The 16,880-nt window shown below is 41.7% G+C and overlaps 1 protein-coding gene across 3 annotated transcripts in view; it reads right to left on the reverse strand.

Moving 5' to 3' along the window:
- Positions 1-16,880, reverse strand: part of spata17 (spermatogenesis associated 17) — a 303,051-nt gene that overhangs the window by 218,878 nt on the left and 67,293 nt on the right. For all 3 annotated transcript variants that reach the window (XM_061216057.1, XM_061216056.1, XM_061216058.1), the window contains one exon: positions 4,946-5,146. In XM_061216057.1, the coding sequence (XP_061072041.1) occupies positions 4,946-5,146 (201 nt within the window). The remainder of the gene's footprint in view (positions 1-4,945; positions 5,147-16,880) is intronic.

Here is a 16,880-nt window from a genome sequence, read left to right on the forward strand (position 1 = left end):
TTTCCTAGGGGAGGCCTGGCCTCCCTTAATACAAACTGATAGGGAAATCTGGCCTGTTGCTTTACAATTGCAATATTGGGTTTTAGCCATGGGAAAATTTAGATTTATGAACAAAACTAAAATAATATGAATATAAAAAATAAAAAATATGTTTTTTGTTAAAGAAAATAAATAAAATAAATATATTTATTGTTCTTTTTAAATCTCTCTCTTCTCTCAAATTATTGGGGAGGCCAGGCCTCCTCCACCTCTATGGAGGAGCCTCCACTGGCTGGAATGGAGACTGACTGACCTTTTAATTTATATTAATCTTAGTAGAGTAGTTGCCACGGTTCATGTTTGTCACATCTTGTTTCATGTTTAGTTATTGTCTTAGTTACGTTATTGTCATGTCACATATTATGTTAGTCTAGTCTCGCCATGTTGTTATGCTTTATTTCTTGTAACATTTTATTTTCATGTCATGTCACGTTTCATGTTTAGTTGTTATGATTTAATTGTTAGCCTTGTCTTGCCACGTTATATAGTTTATTTAATATTTCGCAAACTTATGTCACGATTTATGTTGTTTCATGTTATGTTGTTCTGTTTATTGATTAGCATACATTTTTTTGTGTCTTTCTGCGAAGCTTACATTCATGCTTTTTCTCTCTCTCCCTTTGTCACTCACGTTTCCCTAATTGTTTCAATTTCCCTTGTCTTCTTACTAATCTACTAACTTTAGATCAGGATTGGGCAACAGGATTGACTTCTGTTTTGTTGACCATTGCCTGCCTGTACCACAAACTCTTGCCTGCTGTCTTTGTGCTTCTGCCTTGCGGAGCGGACTTCTGTCTTGACTCTTGCGCCGCCATCGACCCCGAACCTGCCTGCCTGCCGTCCGTCTGCACTACTGCCCCACTGACAGCTTTCCTGGGCACTGGACTTTTTGTATGGTTTACCAATTTCGAGGTACTGTACTTTGGTTTTGGCTGGATTTCACATGTATGAACTTTGCTTGTTTTTTGATTACGCTCACTGGACATTCCCTGAATAAAGCCCTGACGGGACTTTATTACACCTCTGTTGTCTGAGTCGTGCATTTTGGGTCCAACCCCCCACGCACCCGTCTCACTAGTAATGCATAGTGGTTTTAACGCACGTGAAGCAATAAAAAAACATAAGTCACCCCAAAATTGTTTTGTGTGTGCAAAGCCAGGAGATATGGTGGCCACACCCAGACAACCCTTGGACCCCCCTTGGCCACACCAGTAAAGAAAATCCTAGAACCGCCACTGTACCAAAGGGGTTAATATGTCCCGAAAATTACGGTGTCCTGAAATGGTGGACAACAGTGCAGTCTATGTATTTGGATAGTGGTACAAATTCTGTTTGGTTCTATACTCCAGCATATTGGATTTTAAATTAAACAATGAAAACAAAACAAAACGTAGAGCATAACATTCTTATGTGCAAGTACTTTTGTAAAAGTATACAAAGGCGAAATAGACAACAATGATAATTCATCCAGATACATTCTAAGTAAACATTGAATATTCTATCAACGTTTCGAGTTAGCACATTATTAAAATTATAAACCATCCATCCATCAATTATCTTAACCCGCTTATCCTGAACAGGGTCGCAGGGGGGCTGGAGCCTATCCCAGCATACATTGGGCGAAAGTCAGGAATACACCCTGGACAGGTCGCCAGTCCATCGCAGGGCACACACCATTCACTCACACACTCATACCCACGGGTAATTTAGACTCTCCAATCAGCCTCCCCTGCACCATCCGTGCCGCCCTTAATTATAAACTATTGTGCATTTCGTTTGCTGGAACCTTGCCATGACAAGGACATTAACATTACTTTATATCCTGTAGTATGTGGATTTCCAAAATGCAGAGAAGGCGAGGTTCCCCCACGCTTGTTTTACCACCCACATGTTATGAAGTAAGGAACTTTTGTTGTGAAAGCAATGCCATCTTAAAATAGGTTATACAGATAGAACCGTGAGTTTTAACGCTTTCAAATGGTATATCCCATTACCAGAGTGATGGAAAATGGCACCGTGAAAAAAGGAATTAATGCAAAAAAAAAAAAAAAAAAAAAACCCTCACCGGCCCAGCCCTGGACTACTGGATTACTCTTTCCAATAAGTTGGATTCACCAGACGACATTGACTGCTGACGGGATAAGAGGGACTGGAGCCTGGTTTCTCCCTTCTGGGCCTGCGTGCCACACTGTTCAACCAAAAAAACAAAGCACGCATCTGATCACCAAGCAAATAAGGCTGGCATCTGGCAATTGGATTGTGTGTGTTATGAATGCATTGCAATTTCATCATGCTTCGAGGAAATTTTTCAATTTTTGTGTTTATTATGTTGTTCAGACTGTTCTAGAACATCGATCGAGTATGCTCCCTCTCTCTCCTTTTTACTAACTCGCCGCACACATTTAACCATTAAGATCTCAGTACTAGCTGCGTAGAGTTTTCTGACTCTGAGACCACGGGGGAGAATTCATATTTTACTCCTGAGTTCATGGCCATTTGTTTCCTAACTCTCACACTTGCGTTCACTCCTGAAATCTTACGTACTCTGTGCATACAGCCATCCACTGTGTACAGGCAAACACACCCTCCTACATGCACTGTGTGCATACATACCGCATACAAACTCACATTTCTACACTCTACCTCTCTATGAAAACATAGCAATCAGTAGCAGTAGCAGTGTAGCATAGTACTTTTTGTGCCTTTGTATTATATATTGTATGTATTTCAACGTAAACTCACTGTGTTTCAAACAGATCACAGGGAAGCACACGTGTTCATTGAATGGTAGTTTTTCTCCTTAGGAGTGTGTTTTATGATTATGGTTACTTATTGACTATCTCAGACAGTAAAATACTTTGATTGATGTAAATTGGACCACTAATTATTGAGAAAAGGACAAATAATGCACAACATCCCTGTGTTTGGAAGGCCATGTTAGCTCACGACGTTCCGAACACCGCGGTATAAACCTGCCCGGTTTGTAGTCTCTTGTTGGCACCAGCGTCCCCACCACAATATCACAGTGGAGCACTAATAGTAATACCATGTCACTATGTTGTAATGGATCGCATATGGGACTCGTACCAATTCCTTTTTTAACTGGAAGGAATTATACTTTACACACACACAAAAACCAAGGCTGAGCTGGAAGTAATTTTTTTGCTTTTCATCATGAAAGTTGCACATGGTGAGCTAACTTGGTGTACGTTTCTTGTATAGCGTTGACTCAACAGTTGATGCTTGATTGTATAACAAATAATTATATTTCGTCACTGTATTCTGTATTCACAACTGTATTCTGTGGTTGTGACGAATGAGGCAAATTTATTTATTTGATTTATTTTTCCTAATTGGCTGATGTGTAAAAAAAATGTTGGTGTAAAAAAATCAAATCAATATTTGGTGTGACCACCCTTTGCCTTCAAGACAGCATCATTCTTCTAGGTATACTTGCACACAGTTTTTGAAGAAACTCGGCAGGTAGGTTGTCCCAAACATCTTGGAGAACTAGCCACAGTTCTTCTGTGGATTTAGGTAGCCTCAAAGGCTTTTGCCTCTTCATGTAATCCCAGACTGACTCAATGATGTTGAGATCAGGGCTCTGTGGGGGCCATACCATCACTTCCAGGACTTCTTGTTCTTCTTAACGCTGAAGATAGTTCTTAATGACATTGGCTGTGTGTTTGGGGTCATTGTCCTGCTGCAGAATAAATTTGGGGCCAATCAGATGCCTCCCTGATTGCATGATGGATAAGTATCTTCCTGTACTTCTCAGCATTGAGGAGACCATTAATTCTGACCAAATCCCCAACTCCATTTGTAGAAATGCAGCCCCAAACTTGCAAGGAACTTCCACCTGTTGCCTGCAGACACTCATTCTTGTACCGCTCTCAGTCCAGAGAACCTGTCGCCATTTTTCTGCACCCCAGTTCCTGTGTTTTTGTGCATAGTTGAGTCGCATGGCCTTGTTTCCATGTCGGAGGTATGGCTTTCTGGCCGCAATTCTTCCATGAAGATCACTTCTGACCAGACTTCTCTGCACAGTAGATGGTGTCCCGCTGGTTTCTGCCAATTCTGAGCTGATGGCACTGCTGGACATCTTCCTATTGCACTCTTACTTTACAGCATTTTTTCACACCTGCCTAAAGGTATATATTAGACTTATTTAAAAAAAATAATTGGTCTTCTGTTGCTGTAGCCTATCCACTTAAGAGGTTTGACACACACTTTGTTTGTTCTCCTGCATACCACAGTTGTAATGTGTGGTTATTTGCATTACTGTCCCCTTCCTGTCAGCTTTGACCAGTCTGGCCCTTCTCCACTGACCTCTCTCATTAACAAGGCATTTCACTGGATTAATTTTGTTTCTCTCACCATTCTCTGCAAACTCTAGAGAGTATTGTGCGTTAAAATCCCAGGAGATCAGCAGTTTTCTGAGATATTCAAACCACCCTCCCTGGCACCAACAATCATTCCATGGTCAAAGTCACTTAGATCACATTGAAGGGACATGCAAATGACTCTGACTTGTTTTCCTGTGCATTGTTCACATTTTATTATCAGCAATGGCAATGGTACTATTACTCTATAACAAAACTACAACAACAAATGAGCACAGATAGCCTACAAATAAACTATAAGCCTACTACCAGAGTGGGATGAATGATACCCCGCTTGCTAGCTGTCCAAGGTATTTTTTACTATATTCATTAAATTAGGCCATACTCCATTTTATAAACATGAACTACGATCTGATTAGTGAATCTAGACGTGAATCATCTTGGAAACTGTGCATGTTTTTTTCTTTACTTCGATACTAAGCAATGTGTTTTGAACTGAATGAGCCTGAAAAGATTGAATCTCAGCTATTACCTATGCACTATTCTATACGCTCCTGTCTCACCTGTGGAATCTTGCTGGGAATAGGTGGTAGGGGCTGCGTGGCACAGAGATTGAGGGAGGCCACAGGGATGGAAGGGTCATGGTTCCCCTTGAGTAGCTTCTTTTGGGGCACAGCCTTGATGAGCAGAGGCCTAATGCTCCTCATTCTCAGCTCCATCTCATGAGGTTGACCTCTGATTGGGGAGTTGAACACACCAGGACACTGCAAGGACCATGCGAAAACACTAAATACACACAAACGCAGTAACATACAGTTCAAATCAATTGACATATTTACAAAGCCTTGTTATCGCAGCAGACAGGCTCATACTGGAAAGTGGCAAATTTGAAATAATTTACAGTTATCACAGAGGGATGTATGCACGACACCAGTGTTTCTCAACTCAAGTCCTCGGGAACCACTTGCCAGAAGGTCTTTGTTGTAACCAGGAACTCACACACCTGAATTACTGACTGAACCAACCAAAAATGCCCTTAAATTAGGTGAGTTTCTAGTTACAACAAAAACTTTCTGGCAAGTGGGTGGACTAGAGTTGAGAAACACTGGACAAAACCAAATATCTATTCAATGAAATGTAAATAAAAACTATAATAACACATTTCAAGTCAGACGTGACTATCAGGTGTGTAGAACACCAGACGCAGATGCGAGACCAAGGTGTAGCTTTTAGTAAAGAGTCTTTATTAAAATAAAAGCAGGTCAGACAGGCAGCAAACAGAATCAGCAGGGATAAGGCAGTTTGTAGTAAATAGTTTTGGCAATGGGTCAACTCCCTAGCAAACAGGTACAATACGGACAATCCAAAACATAGTTGCAGGTGAAGAGTCGAAAAGAAACTGGTAAATCAGACAAAATCTGAAACCACAGAACGAAGTCGATAAACAGAAACAGGTCGATACACAGTGGTTCAAAACTAGACAGACTGAATAGTCAGAATGTGGAAGTAGAAAAAAAACAGGTCGAACCGGGTATCTATCAGAAATAAACGCTGGAGAGTATGGGGTTCACACATAACAATCTGGCCACGTACCAAACAGAGGGGTTTATATAAGACATATAACATGAGTGAATGGCAATCAAGTGCGGGAAACAATCAGGAAGTGAAAACAGGTAAAAACAATGAATGGAGCTGCGGTGGCGCAACAGGCTAGGATGCAGTGGACTTGCAGCGAATCGAACCCTGGTCCTCGGTGTGCAACTGCAGCGGACTTGCGGTTCACTGCAGTTGCACACCGAGGACCAGGGTTTGATTCCCGGTCCTGCCAAAAGCCAAGTTTGGCCAGCTGACATGGGCAGGGTTAGCTGATCGCCACACAATAAAGCACCTCGGGCCTCGGAATCACGGTCACTAGCATGAGACGAGACGGCTTGAAGAAGGCGGTGCACAGAGGGTACTAAAACATGGAAACGCAACGCACATAGACAAGACTAGACGGTGAAAACACAGAACCTGAGAGGGTTGGGCATGGTCAAGGGCGGATAAGAAGCGTTCTTTCAGCTCCATGAAAGCAGAGTTGGTGGCAGGTGTCCAGCAGAAGGTTACAGAACTGTAATGTCTGAAGAATCTCAGGTAGAAAATGGCAAATCCAAGGAAACATTGAAGCTCCTTGCGGTTGGTGGGAGGAGGCCAATTTGCTACCGCAGAGGTCTTTTCCGGGTCCATCACGATATGCTCCCTGGAGACGACAAAGCCGAGGAACTGGATGGAGGACTGGTGAAATTCACACTTCTCGGCTTTTACAAACAGAAAGTTCTCCAGGAGGTGACAAAGCACCTGCCAGACATGGCTGATGTGTTCCTCCAGAGTGGCAGAAAAGATGAGATGTCATCGAGGTACACAAAGATGAAACGGGAGATCATGTCTTGGAGGACATCATTAATGAGTTTCTGGAAGACGGCTGGAGCGATGGTGAGCCTGAACAGCATCACAAGGTATTCAAGTGGCCACTCGGGGTATTGAAAGTCGTCTTCCACTCATCTCCCTTGCGGATGCGGACCAGGTGGTAGGCGTTGCAGAGATCGAGCTTGGTGAAGCATTGGCATCTCTGCAGGAAGGAAAAGGCCTAGGAGATGAGTGGGATGGGGTAGCGGTTCCTGATGGTGATGTCATTAAGCCAACAGTAGTTGATGTAAGGGTGCAGAGACTTGTCTTTCTTCTCAACGAAGAAGAACCCGGCTGGAGAGGATGAGAGACTGATCAGGCCGGCAGCCAGGGAATCACCAATGTATTTCTCCGTGGACAGGGTCTCCAGGTCAGACAATGAGAAGAGACGACCTCTAGGAGGAGTAGTGCTGGGATGCAGCTCAATGGAGCAGTCATATGACCACTGAGGAGGCAGGGAGCAGGCTCAGGAAGACCTGTCCAATGTTGTGGTAGACAGGTGGGACGGAGGACAGGTCAGGAGGGATTTCGGGAGCCACAGGACAACCAATCAGTCTGGTTGGAGGCAGACTGGAGACAGGACTGGTGGCAGTTGGCGCTCCAGCTGGTGATAGTTCCCAGTCGGTGAGGTAATTGTGACAACTGCGGCCAAGGGGGCGGCAATGAGCGTGTTGGTGCAGAGGGCTTAGAACAGTGTGGACGTAGGAACTCCCAGCTGATGAACCGGAATAGGGCAGATCAGGTTGGTGTCGGTTCCAGAGTCATTTAGGACACTTGATAGCGAGCCCTCTCCCATAATGTAGGCCATTACGGTGGACCGTACAGTTATACAATGCTTTGGTACAGAGTGTTGGGCCGTCAACTGCATATCTTCAAACCCGAATTTAATGAGGATAAACATAGGCCGAGGGTGAGTTAACACCCAGCCTTTTTCAATCACAGGAAGGGATTTACAATGGTCTTTTAACAATGTTTTAACAGATTGTACCTATTGTACCTTTAGATGTGAATAATGTAAGCCTGTGCAATTGTCAGATTCTGTGTTTTTCATTGTCCAAGTTTTGTCTAAGTTGTCGTAAGTTGTTTCCGTGTATTGTTACCCTATTGCACACCATGATCTGTTTCCTGGTTGTTCCTTTCATTCATTCCTTTCATCTGTGTCTCATTTCATGTCTCCGCCTTTTCACTCCTTATATGTACTTCCTTCCTGTCTCTTGTCATTGGTTCCACCGGTTTCTCATTTCTGTGCTTGTTTAGAGGTGTCTTTAAACCCCTTTGTTTGTGTCTTTCGTTGCCAGATTGTTATGTGTCCCGACTACACTCTCCAGCATTATTTTCTGATTGACTTCTGTTTCGACCCGTGTTGTTTTAGACCTCCGTCTAAAGGGTAAGGATTTACCCTTTTGTTCTGATGTGACCCGTTGTGTTTGGGCTATTCGGTTTTTGATTTTGGATTCTCCTTTTGTTTCGACTGCCCATCTGTTATCAACCCCTTGCTTGTGACACAGACCATGTATTGGATTATCTCTGTGGAACCTGTTTGCTTGTGTAACAACCCTTTGTCTGGACTCTTGTTTTCGAACCGCCTGATTTCTGTCATGACTGTTTGCTGGATATCAACCCCTGTCTGATCAATGCCTATCTGATCTGTTCTTAAGTGAATAAAGACTTTAACGTTAACTTCTATCATCTCACTCTTTGGTTCATTGTTCTCTGATTCCTCACAGCAATATGGAAGGTTACACAATGTTATAGTAAACATAATATGTTAAACAAAATTCAAATATTTATTATGCTCACAATATAACGTACAACATTTTACTCATTGTAATTCATAAAAAAAGTATTACAAAGCTAGACAGACCCAGGCCCAAGGTTCCAGAAGGTACTAGATGAGGGTGGACCTGGAAACACCTGGCAGATTGTCCAGCTCACAGGAGTGAAATGGACAATTCCACCTTCAACTTACTCAGTAAAGCTCTGCCTCATCAACAACCTGTGTAGGTTTCTGTCAGCACGCTTTGGGAATGAGACAGGAATTCTGAAGTCACCCTCCACCCCCTTTGATCTGTATAACTGGCCAGAAAACACAACTGAACTGGTAACATTTGGCAATGCTGATCAAATTCACGGAGAATTTCCAATCCATCCAGCAGCATTTGGGGACTTTACTTCTGTAGCGGCAGCTAAGAGAGAGTGGCTTGACCTGAAAATACTTGTTCAGCGTCACTACAGGTACCTTGAACCACAGGCGCTGGGGCAGCGGCTACTTCAGGGTGCTGTTGGAAGGGAAGCACATTTTTGATATTTTCATACTGAAAATCACACACACAAGTGTTCCCCATGAGTTAATCTCGCTGTGAGCGTGGATTCTCCAGCATGAAGAGAATTAAGTCAGACTGGAGGTCTTGCTTGTCTAACAAGATGCTTAGCTTCTTCCTGCACATCTCATTTTATGGCACAGCAATTCAATGCCAAAAAAACCTGTCACCAAGTGGTGGAGTAGTGGCTGCAGGACCAGAAGATCACAGTTTTAAGACTAATTTGGCCTGGTCCCGCCCCATTGCTGGCTCGGCAGTAGCTTGCAATAGCTTGTCAAGCTCCATTAAAATGTCTGATTTACCTCTCGTCCATCATCTAATCGTTTCACATGGATTTCAATAAAAAGCTTGATGATTGATCATCTAATCATTTGTATGATTTTTTATTTATTTTAAAAGTCACTTTTAATGATTTTAATTAATGTTAACAGTCCAATAGATTAAAAAAAAAATCCATCTGGTATCTGCCTTATGATCAATGTGTAGGTTATCAAAAGTAGTGTAAATTACTGACTGCAGATCTGAGAACTGTTAGAAAAAATTAGGGACATTGTTTTGGAGGTCTATATATTGCCACTGCTAAAAGTGGAGGCTGACATTTTACTATAATGGCATTGTATTGAAATGACCTATAGAGCCCAATAGCTACATCCCTACCCTTACAGGCCTAAATAGCAGCAGTCCCCCACCTTTCCTTCTCACCCTGGTCGAATAGGAGAACTGGGGTGGACAAGCTTCAATGAATGTTGCTGGCCCGTCTTGAGCTCAACCACATTTCAGTTAAAAATAGACAATCAATTTCACGAGTGCTATGATTCTTAATAAGAAATTACTTGTTTAAAGCATGAATGTTAAAAAGCCATATTAATTTTATCTTGTTTTGTTGTCGGTTAAGAGGGATAACCAGCACATTTTTAACGTTAGATCCTCGAGACTGTAATTCAGCAGTGTTCTGTCCATTGCTAATTATTGAGTTAATGGGGTACTCAGTGGCTGTGTTGTTTGAAGAGGACAGTGACATGGCAATACCTTGCTCAATGTTTCTTGACAGCAGCTGAGTCCCCCTGCTGTTTGAATAAAGACCATCACACTTGAAGAAGGCAAGGCGACCCCAGAACAAATCAAATTTGGCAGTAAAAATGATGTGCCTTTTGTTACAAGTTGTTTTTAGCCAAGCAAGGCAGCTGAATTTTCCAATGCCGTGATTTTAGGTGGGGAGGGGTCCAGAGATTACAATGTTATTGTTAGCAGTTTGTAGGAGTTAAAAAGAGTTTGAAAATGTTCCTTTAAGACATCTGATTCCCTGAGGGAAGTGTCATTGGTGTCGGCATGTACAACAACAGTGCTCAGATTGGTTTAGTCCTTTAGGACAGCTGGTAGTTGCACGTTTATATCCAATACCCGGACTCCAGTAGACACTACTAGAAAACCTGGCAAACTGGAAGGGGTCGAGGACCATGACTTGCCTGATGTTATTACTGTATTGTATTCTCATTTACATTTTACATTTCATCATTTAGCAGATGCTTTTAATCTAAAGCGACCTAAAGTGCCTAAGTTCCTCAACAAGAGAAAAGTAATCCATGAATAGCAAAATACTGAGAGGAAGATGAGAACAGAGGAGGGAGTGAGTGGAGAACAGGAGAGTGGAGTGCCTCAGTCACCGCGAGTAGGGCAGTCTCAGTGGAGTGCTGTCTGAACACATTTCTTCAGTCAAATCCTAAGGAGATGCGCATTGCCTGCCATCAACACATATTATTTGCATATTATATCTGGCTAGCCAATTCTCATGTTTTCTTGAGTAAAGTTGAGAAATATCCCATATCAGCCAGTCAGCTAGCTAGTAGTAGATTGCAAAACCTAGCGAGTTAACAAGATGCCATGATCACTGTGTGCTAGTAATTTCATTTTGTTGGTGTTTATGAATTAGCGTTAGCTAGCTAATAAACTAGCTGCTGATTTAGACTGGCTAGATAAGTTTCATGGCTAGCTGAGGAGGACAAATGAGCAGCTAGCTAGACAGTAGGTAGCTACAGAAAACCAATAAATGGCTTGCCATACAGAACTGAGGTTTCACCCTTGCTTTAGTGGATAATCTGTTTCTGAGACCAACACAGACTGCTTGAGTCACTGCTGCTGAGACAAAACGATCTACCATTTTTTCTCAAGTTCGTTTAGATTTCAGAACAAGATGCTCTTCTGCATACCACTGTTGTAATGTGTGGTTATTTGCATTACCGTCACCTTCCTGCCAGCTCTGTCCAGTCTAGCTGTTCTCCTCTGACGTCTCTCATGAACAAGGCTTTGTTGTCTGCAGAACTTCTGCTCACTAGACTTTTTTTTTTTTTTGCACCACTCTTTGGAAATGCTAGTGTGTGGAGATCAACAGTTTCTAAGATACTCAAACCACCCTGTCTGCCGCCAACAATCATTCCATGGTCAAAGTCACTTTGATCAAATTTTTTCCCCATTCTGGTGGTTGATGTGAACATTAACTTAAGCTCCTGACCCGTATCTACATGACTGTATGCATTGCAATGCTGCCACACAATTGCCTGCTTAGATTATTACACCTACTTATTCATGTGATAAAGTAAAAATGTTCCTAATAAAGTGATCAATGAGTTTATAAGTTATATACAGTGCATCCGGAAAGTATTCACAGCGCTTCACTTTTCCCACATTTTGTTATGTTACAGCCTTATTCCAAAATGGAATAAATTCATTTTTTCCCTCAAAATTCTACACACAACACCCCATAATGAAAACATGAAAGAAGTTTTTTTTGAATAAAAAATAAACTAAGAAATCACATGTACATAAGTATTCACAGCCTTTGCTCAATACTTTGTTGATGCACCTTTGGCAGCAATTACAGCCTCAAGTCTTGAAGTCTGAATATGATGCCACAAGCTTGGCACACCTATCTTTGGGCAGTTTCGCCCATTCCTCTTTGCAGCACCTCTCAAGCTCCATCAGGTTGGAGGGGGAGCGTCAGCCATTTTCAGATCTCTCCAGAGATGTTCAATCAGATTCAAGTCTGGGCTCTGGCTGGGCCACTCAAGCACATTCACAGAGTTGTCCTGAAGCCACTCCTTTGATATCTTGGCTGTGTGCTTAGGGTCGTTGTCCTGCTGAAAGATGAACCGTCGCCCCAGTCTGAGGTCAAGAGCGCTCTGGAGCAGGTTTTCATCCAGGATGTCTCTGTACATTGCTGCATTCATCTTTTTTTTGCATGTTTGTCACACTTACATGTTTCAGATCATCAAACAAATTTAAATATTAGTCAAAGACAACACAAGTAAACACAAAATGCATTTTTTAAATGAAGGTTTTTATTATTAAGGAAGAAAAAAAATCCAAACCTACATGGCCGTGTGAAAAAGTGATTGCCCCCTAAACCTAATAACTGGTTGGGCCACCCTTAGCAGCAACAACTGCAATCAAGCGTTTGCGATAACCTGCAATGAGTCTCTTACAGCGCTGTGGAGGAATTTTGGCCCACTCATCTTTGCAGAATTGTTGTAATTCAGCCACATTGGAGGGTCTTCGAGCATGAACCACCTTTTTAAGGTCATGCCACAGCATCTCAATAGGATTCAGGTCAGGACTTTGACTAGGCCACTCCAAAGTCATTTTGTTTTTCTTCAGCCATTCAGAGGTGGACTTGCTGGTGTGTTTTGGATCATTGTCCTGCTGCAGACCCCAAGTTCGTTTCAGCTTGAGGTCACGAACAGATGGCCGGATGTTCTCCTTCAGGATTTTTTGGTAGACAGCAGAATTCATGGTTCCATTTATCACAGCAAATCTTCCAGGTCCTGAAGCAGCAAAACAGCCCCAGACCATCACACTACCACCATATTTTACTGTCGGTATGGTGTTCTTTTTCTGAAATGCGGTGTTACTTTTACGCCACATGTAATGGGACACACACCTTCCAAAAAGTTCAACCTTTGTCTCGTCAAAAAAAAAAGTTCAACTTTTGTCTCGTCAAAAAAAAAAAATGTTCTTTTTGCTCAGCAGTGGTTTTTGTCTTGGAACTCTGCCATGCAGGCCATTTTTGCCCAGTCTCTTTCTTATGGTGGAGTCATGAACACTGACCTTAACTGAGGCAAGTGAGGCCTGCAGTTCTTTGGATGTTGTTGTGGGGTCTTTTGTGACCTCTTGGATGAGTCGTCGCTGCGCTCTTGGGGTAATTTTGGTCAGCTGGCCACTCCTGGGAAGGTTCACCACTGTTCCATGTTTTCGCCATTTGTGGATAATGGCTCTCACTGTGGTTCGCTGGAGTCCCAAAGCTTTAGAAATGGCTTTATAACCTTTTCCAGACTGATAGATCTCACTTACTTTCTTTCTCATTTGTTCCTGAATTTCTTTAGATCTCGGCATGATGTCTAGCTTTTGAGGATCATTTGGTCTACTTCACTTTGTCAGGCAGGTCCTATTTAAGTGATTTCTTGATTGAGAACAGGTATGGCAGGCCTGGGTGTGGCTAGAGAAATGGAACTCAGGTTTGATAAACCACAGTTAAGTTATGTTTTAACGGGGGGGCAATCACTTTTTCACACAGGGCCATGTAGGTTTGGATTTTTTTCCTCCCTTAATAATAAAAACCGCATTTTGTGTTTACTTGTGTTGTCTTTGACTAATATTTAAATTTGTTTGATGATCTGAAACATTTAAGTGTGACAAACATGCAAAAAAATGAGAAATCAGGAAGGGGGCAAACACTTTTTCACACCACTGTATGTACATGTGATTTCTTAGTTTTTTATTTTTTATAAATTTGCAAAAATTTCCAAAAAACTTCTTTCATGTTGTCATTATAGGGTGTTGTGTGTAGAATTTTGAGGACAAAAAATGAATTTATTCCATTTTGGAATAAGGCTGTAACAACAAAATGTGGGAAAAGTGAAGCGCTGTGAATACTGTACTGTACATGTTAAGTCTATGGGCAATTCTCATTGAAGATTACTCCACAGCAATGAAATTCACTCACTTTGTGTTTAGACCACTAATAATCAGAACAGAAACAATAGGGTTCCAGCAGCTTCACTGTTTGGACCCCAAATAATAATAATAATAATAATAATATAATAATAATAATACCAAGAATCATACCACTTTGTGCTTGAACCCCTAATAACTCATACAAATACAATTCCAGTACTTTGTGGACCCCTAATAAGAATAACTCCCACAAATACAATAGGTTTCCTGCACCTGCAGCGCTTGGACCCCTAATAATGTTTTTGTCCAAAACATTATGGAGCACACTGTATATTCCATGAATTTGTTCTGTATCAAGTACTACAAAAAGACCAAAAAATTATTTTTTATAGAGTCAAGCTAATTATAATGGACAGAAGCTAATTATCGGCTTACAGCAATATTCCAAAAATGTCATTTTTAAAAATAATGAGTAAAACCAGATGAATCCCATTTAGACTTTAATTAGGAGAGGAAAGCTTTGGTAAAGCTTGTCTACAGTACGATATGATATATGCTAAGCACATATTTTTTTTAATCGTACCCTATCATACCGTACCAAGTTCTAATACACCAGAAAAAAGGCAATGGGTTATAGCGTGGTGGGGGGTACACTGCAATTTAAAATTTGTTGTGGGCATAAAAAAGAGCAATGATATTGACCCCAGAACAAAAGATCTAAATCATTGTCAGCAAACACTTCTGTCCAGCAGAATTTCTCCCATTAAGGATGAACTGTGAAAGACCCATTCATTTCCTGGTGACAAGGTCAGACTAAGAAAGCCCAGTGTCCCACCATATGCAGCACAGCAGTCCTACAAAAGCAGAAGGTTTTTTCTCATGGTGACAGAAAACTGCATGCAGTCTGGCAATTCATTGGTAAATAAAATGTGTGACAAAATGTCATTCCAAATGGAAACTCTTTATATACTATTAATATACACTCAGCGAGCAGTTTATTAGGTATTACATTTATTTTTTAGACTTCTGCTGCTGTAGCCTATCCAATTAGAGGTTTGAAATGTTGTGTGTTCAGAGATACTCTTCTGCATACCACTGTTGTACTGTGTGGTTATTTGAGTTACTGTCACCTTCTTGTCAGCTTCGACCAGTCTGGCCCTTCTCCTCTGACCTTATTAATCTCTCATTAACAACACGTTTCTGCTCACAGAACTGCTGCTCACTGGATGTTTTTTGTTTTTCACACCATTCTCTGCAAAGTCTGTGCGTAATCTCCCGGGAGATCAGCAGTTACAGAGATACTCAAACCAGTCCGTCTGGAACCAATAATCATGGCACGGTTGAAATCACTGAGATCAAATTTTTTCTGTGGTGTTATAGATTGCACTCACATCAGGATCCAGGCACCCCAGGCACATGAAGACAAGCACGTAAATCGTAAGAACTATCACTCAATTAATATTCAACTGGTGTGTGACCACCTCATCACATCACAAATGTGGTGGCGTCATGGCCTGGGAGCACTCATGACTCCCGTATCCAGGCGGAGAGTAGGCTCTGGAGGGATTTTGAAGATGGTGTGCATGGTGGCATACTGCTCAGAGACAGTGAGTACCCTTGTCGACCATGGCTGATAACACCATTCTTGAGTCCCTCAACCCCTGCACTGGTAAACTGATAGTCTCATACTCAGTGCATATAATTAGGCTTATACATTAGGTTGGCCACAGATTCCCATTTTCAGGTGACAGTCCCTGTTTTTAGTGGTGTGTCCCCAACTGTATTTCCCTTTACTTTAATTATTACTGTTTCTTGCCTACTTCGGTCAATGTTTTTTTTTTTACATTCTAGGAACGGTACAACAACACTCTAATGCACACAAGGTGCATAATAGAGCGGACCATTGGACAGCTCAAGCTTCAAAGAACAATCCTGCCACTGATGAAGAGTATGTGTTGGAGGAAGAACACATACTCACATTCATGGACATGAAGAACAGCAGCAAGGTGAGGGGCATGGACATACAATTGTTAAGCAACTTAGAAATGCAATTGCCCACGCATTCTTTAATTAGCCCGAAAGAGGAAAAGTTTGATTTCGAGAGGCTATTCCTCTGTAATATGTATGATCATAAGTTTTCCTTTGTTGCTGAGAATAATATTAGAAAGCTCCTGGTTGTCCTTCTCTGTTTTAAGTTTATTGATCTCTTTAGTGAGCTGTAAAACCTCCTTCTGCAACTCCAGCACATCCTCCTGAATAGGGCTGTTGAAGGAACATTGTCTGCGTGGTTTCCTGAAACACACAGGCCTTCTATTGAGTAGGCCATTAGGCTATAGGTACTTTGAGTAATGTAGACTCACTGTGTTCTGAAAACCAAGTTAGCTGATAATGTTCTGAAAAGTGCAACTTTCAATTTATGAAATTAATTTTAAGATTAACCAGCTCAGGTGATCCACTCTCTAAACTGCCTGGGATACCAGACAGAACCGGTGAGTCCTTCCAAAGAATGTCTTGGACCATTTTCCTGGACTCTGATACATCGGAAGGGGGCAGTCCACCACCTATCAAACAATGTAACATGCATTAGTTTGGCTTCAGCATAACTGTAACCGATCAAGTAACTGTATCGTCTACATTCATTGATCATAACAGATGAGATAACGCATCCATGGTTTCAAATTTTGCTACAGGAAAAAGTCAACCACTGCAGCAAAGCACTTAACTGTTTCTTTTACCAAGGAAAAATGTCTAAGGCTTTATATGCAACACCCTCAGGTAATCCCTT

Source organism: Conger conger, chromosome 1 (genome assembly GCF_963514075.1).
Source record: "Conger conger chromosome 1, fConCon1.1, whole genome shotgun sequence".
In the NCBI taxonomy this organism is placed as follows: Eukaryota; Metazoa; Chordata; class Actinopteri; order Anguilliformes; family Congridae; genus Conger; species Conger conger.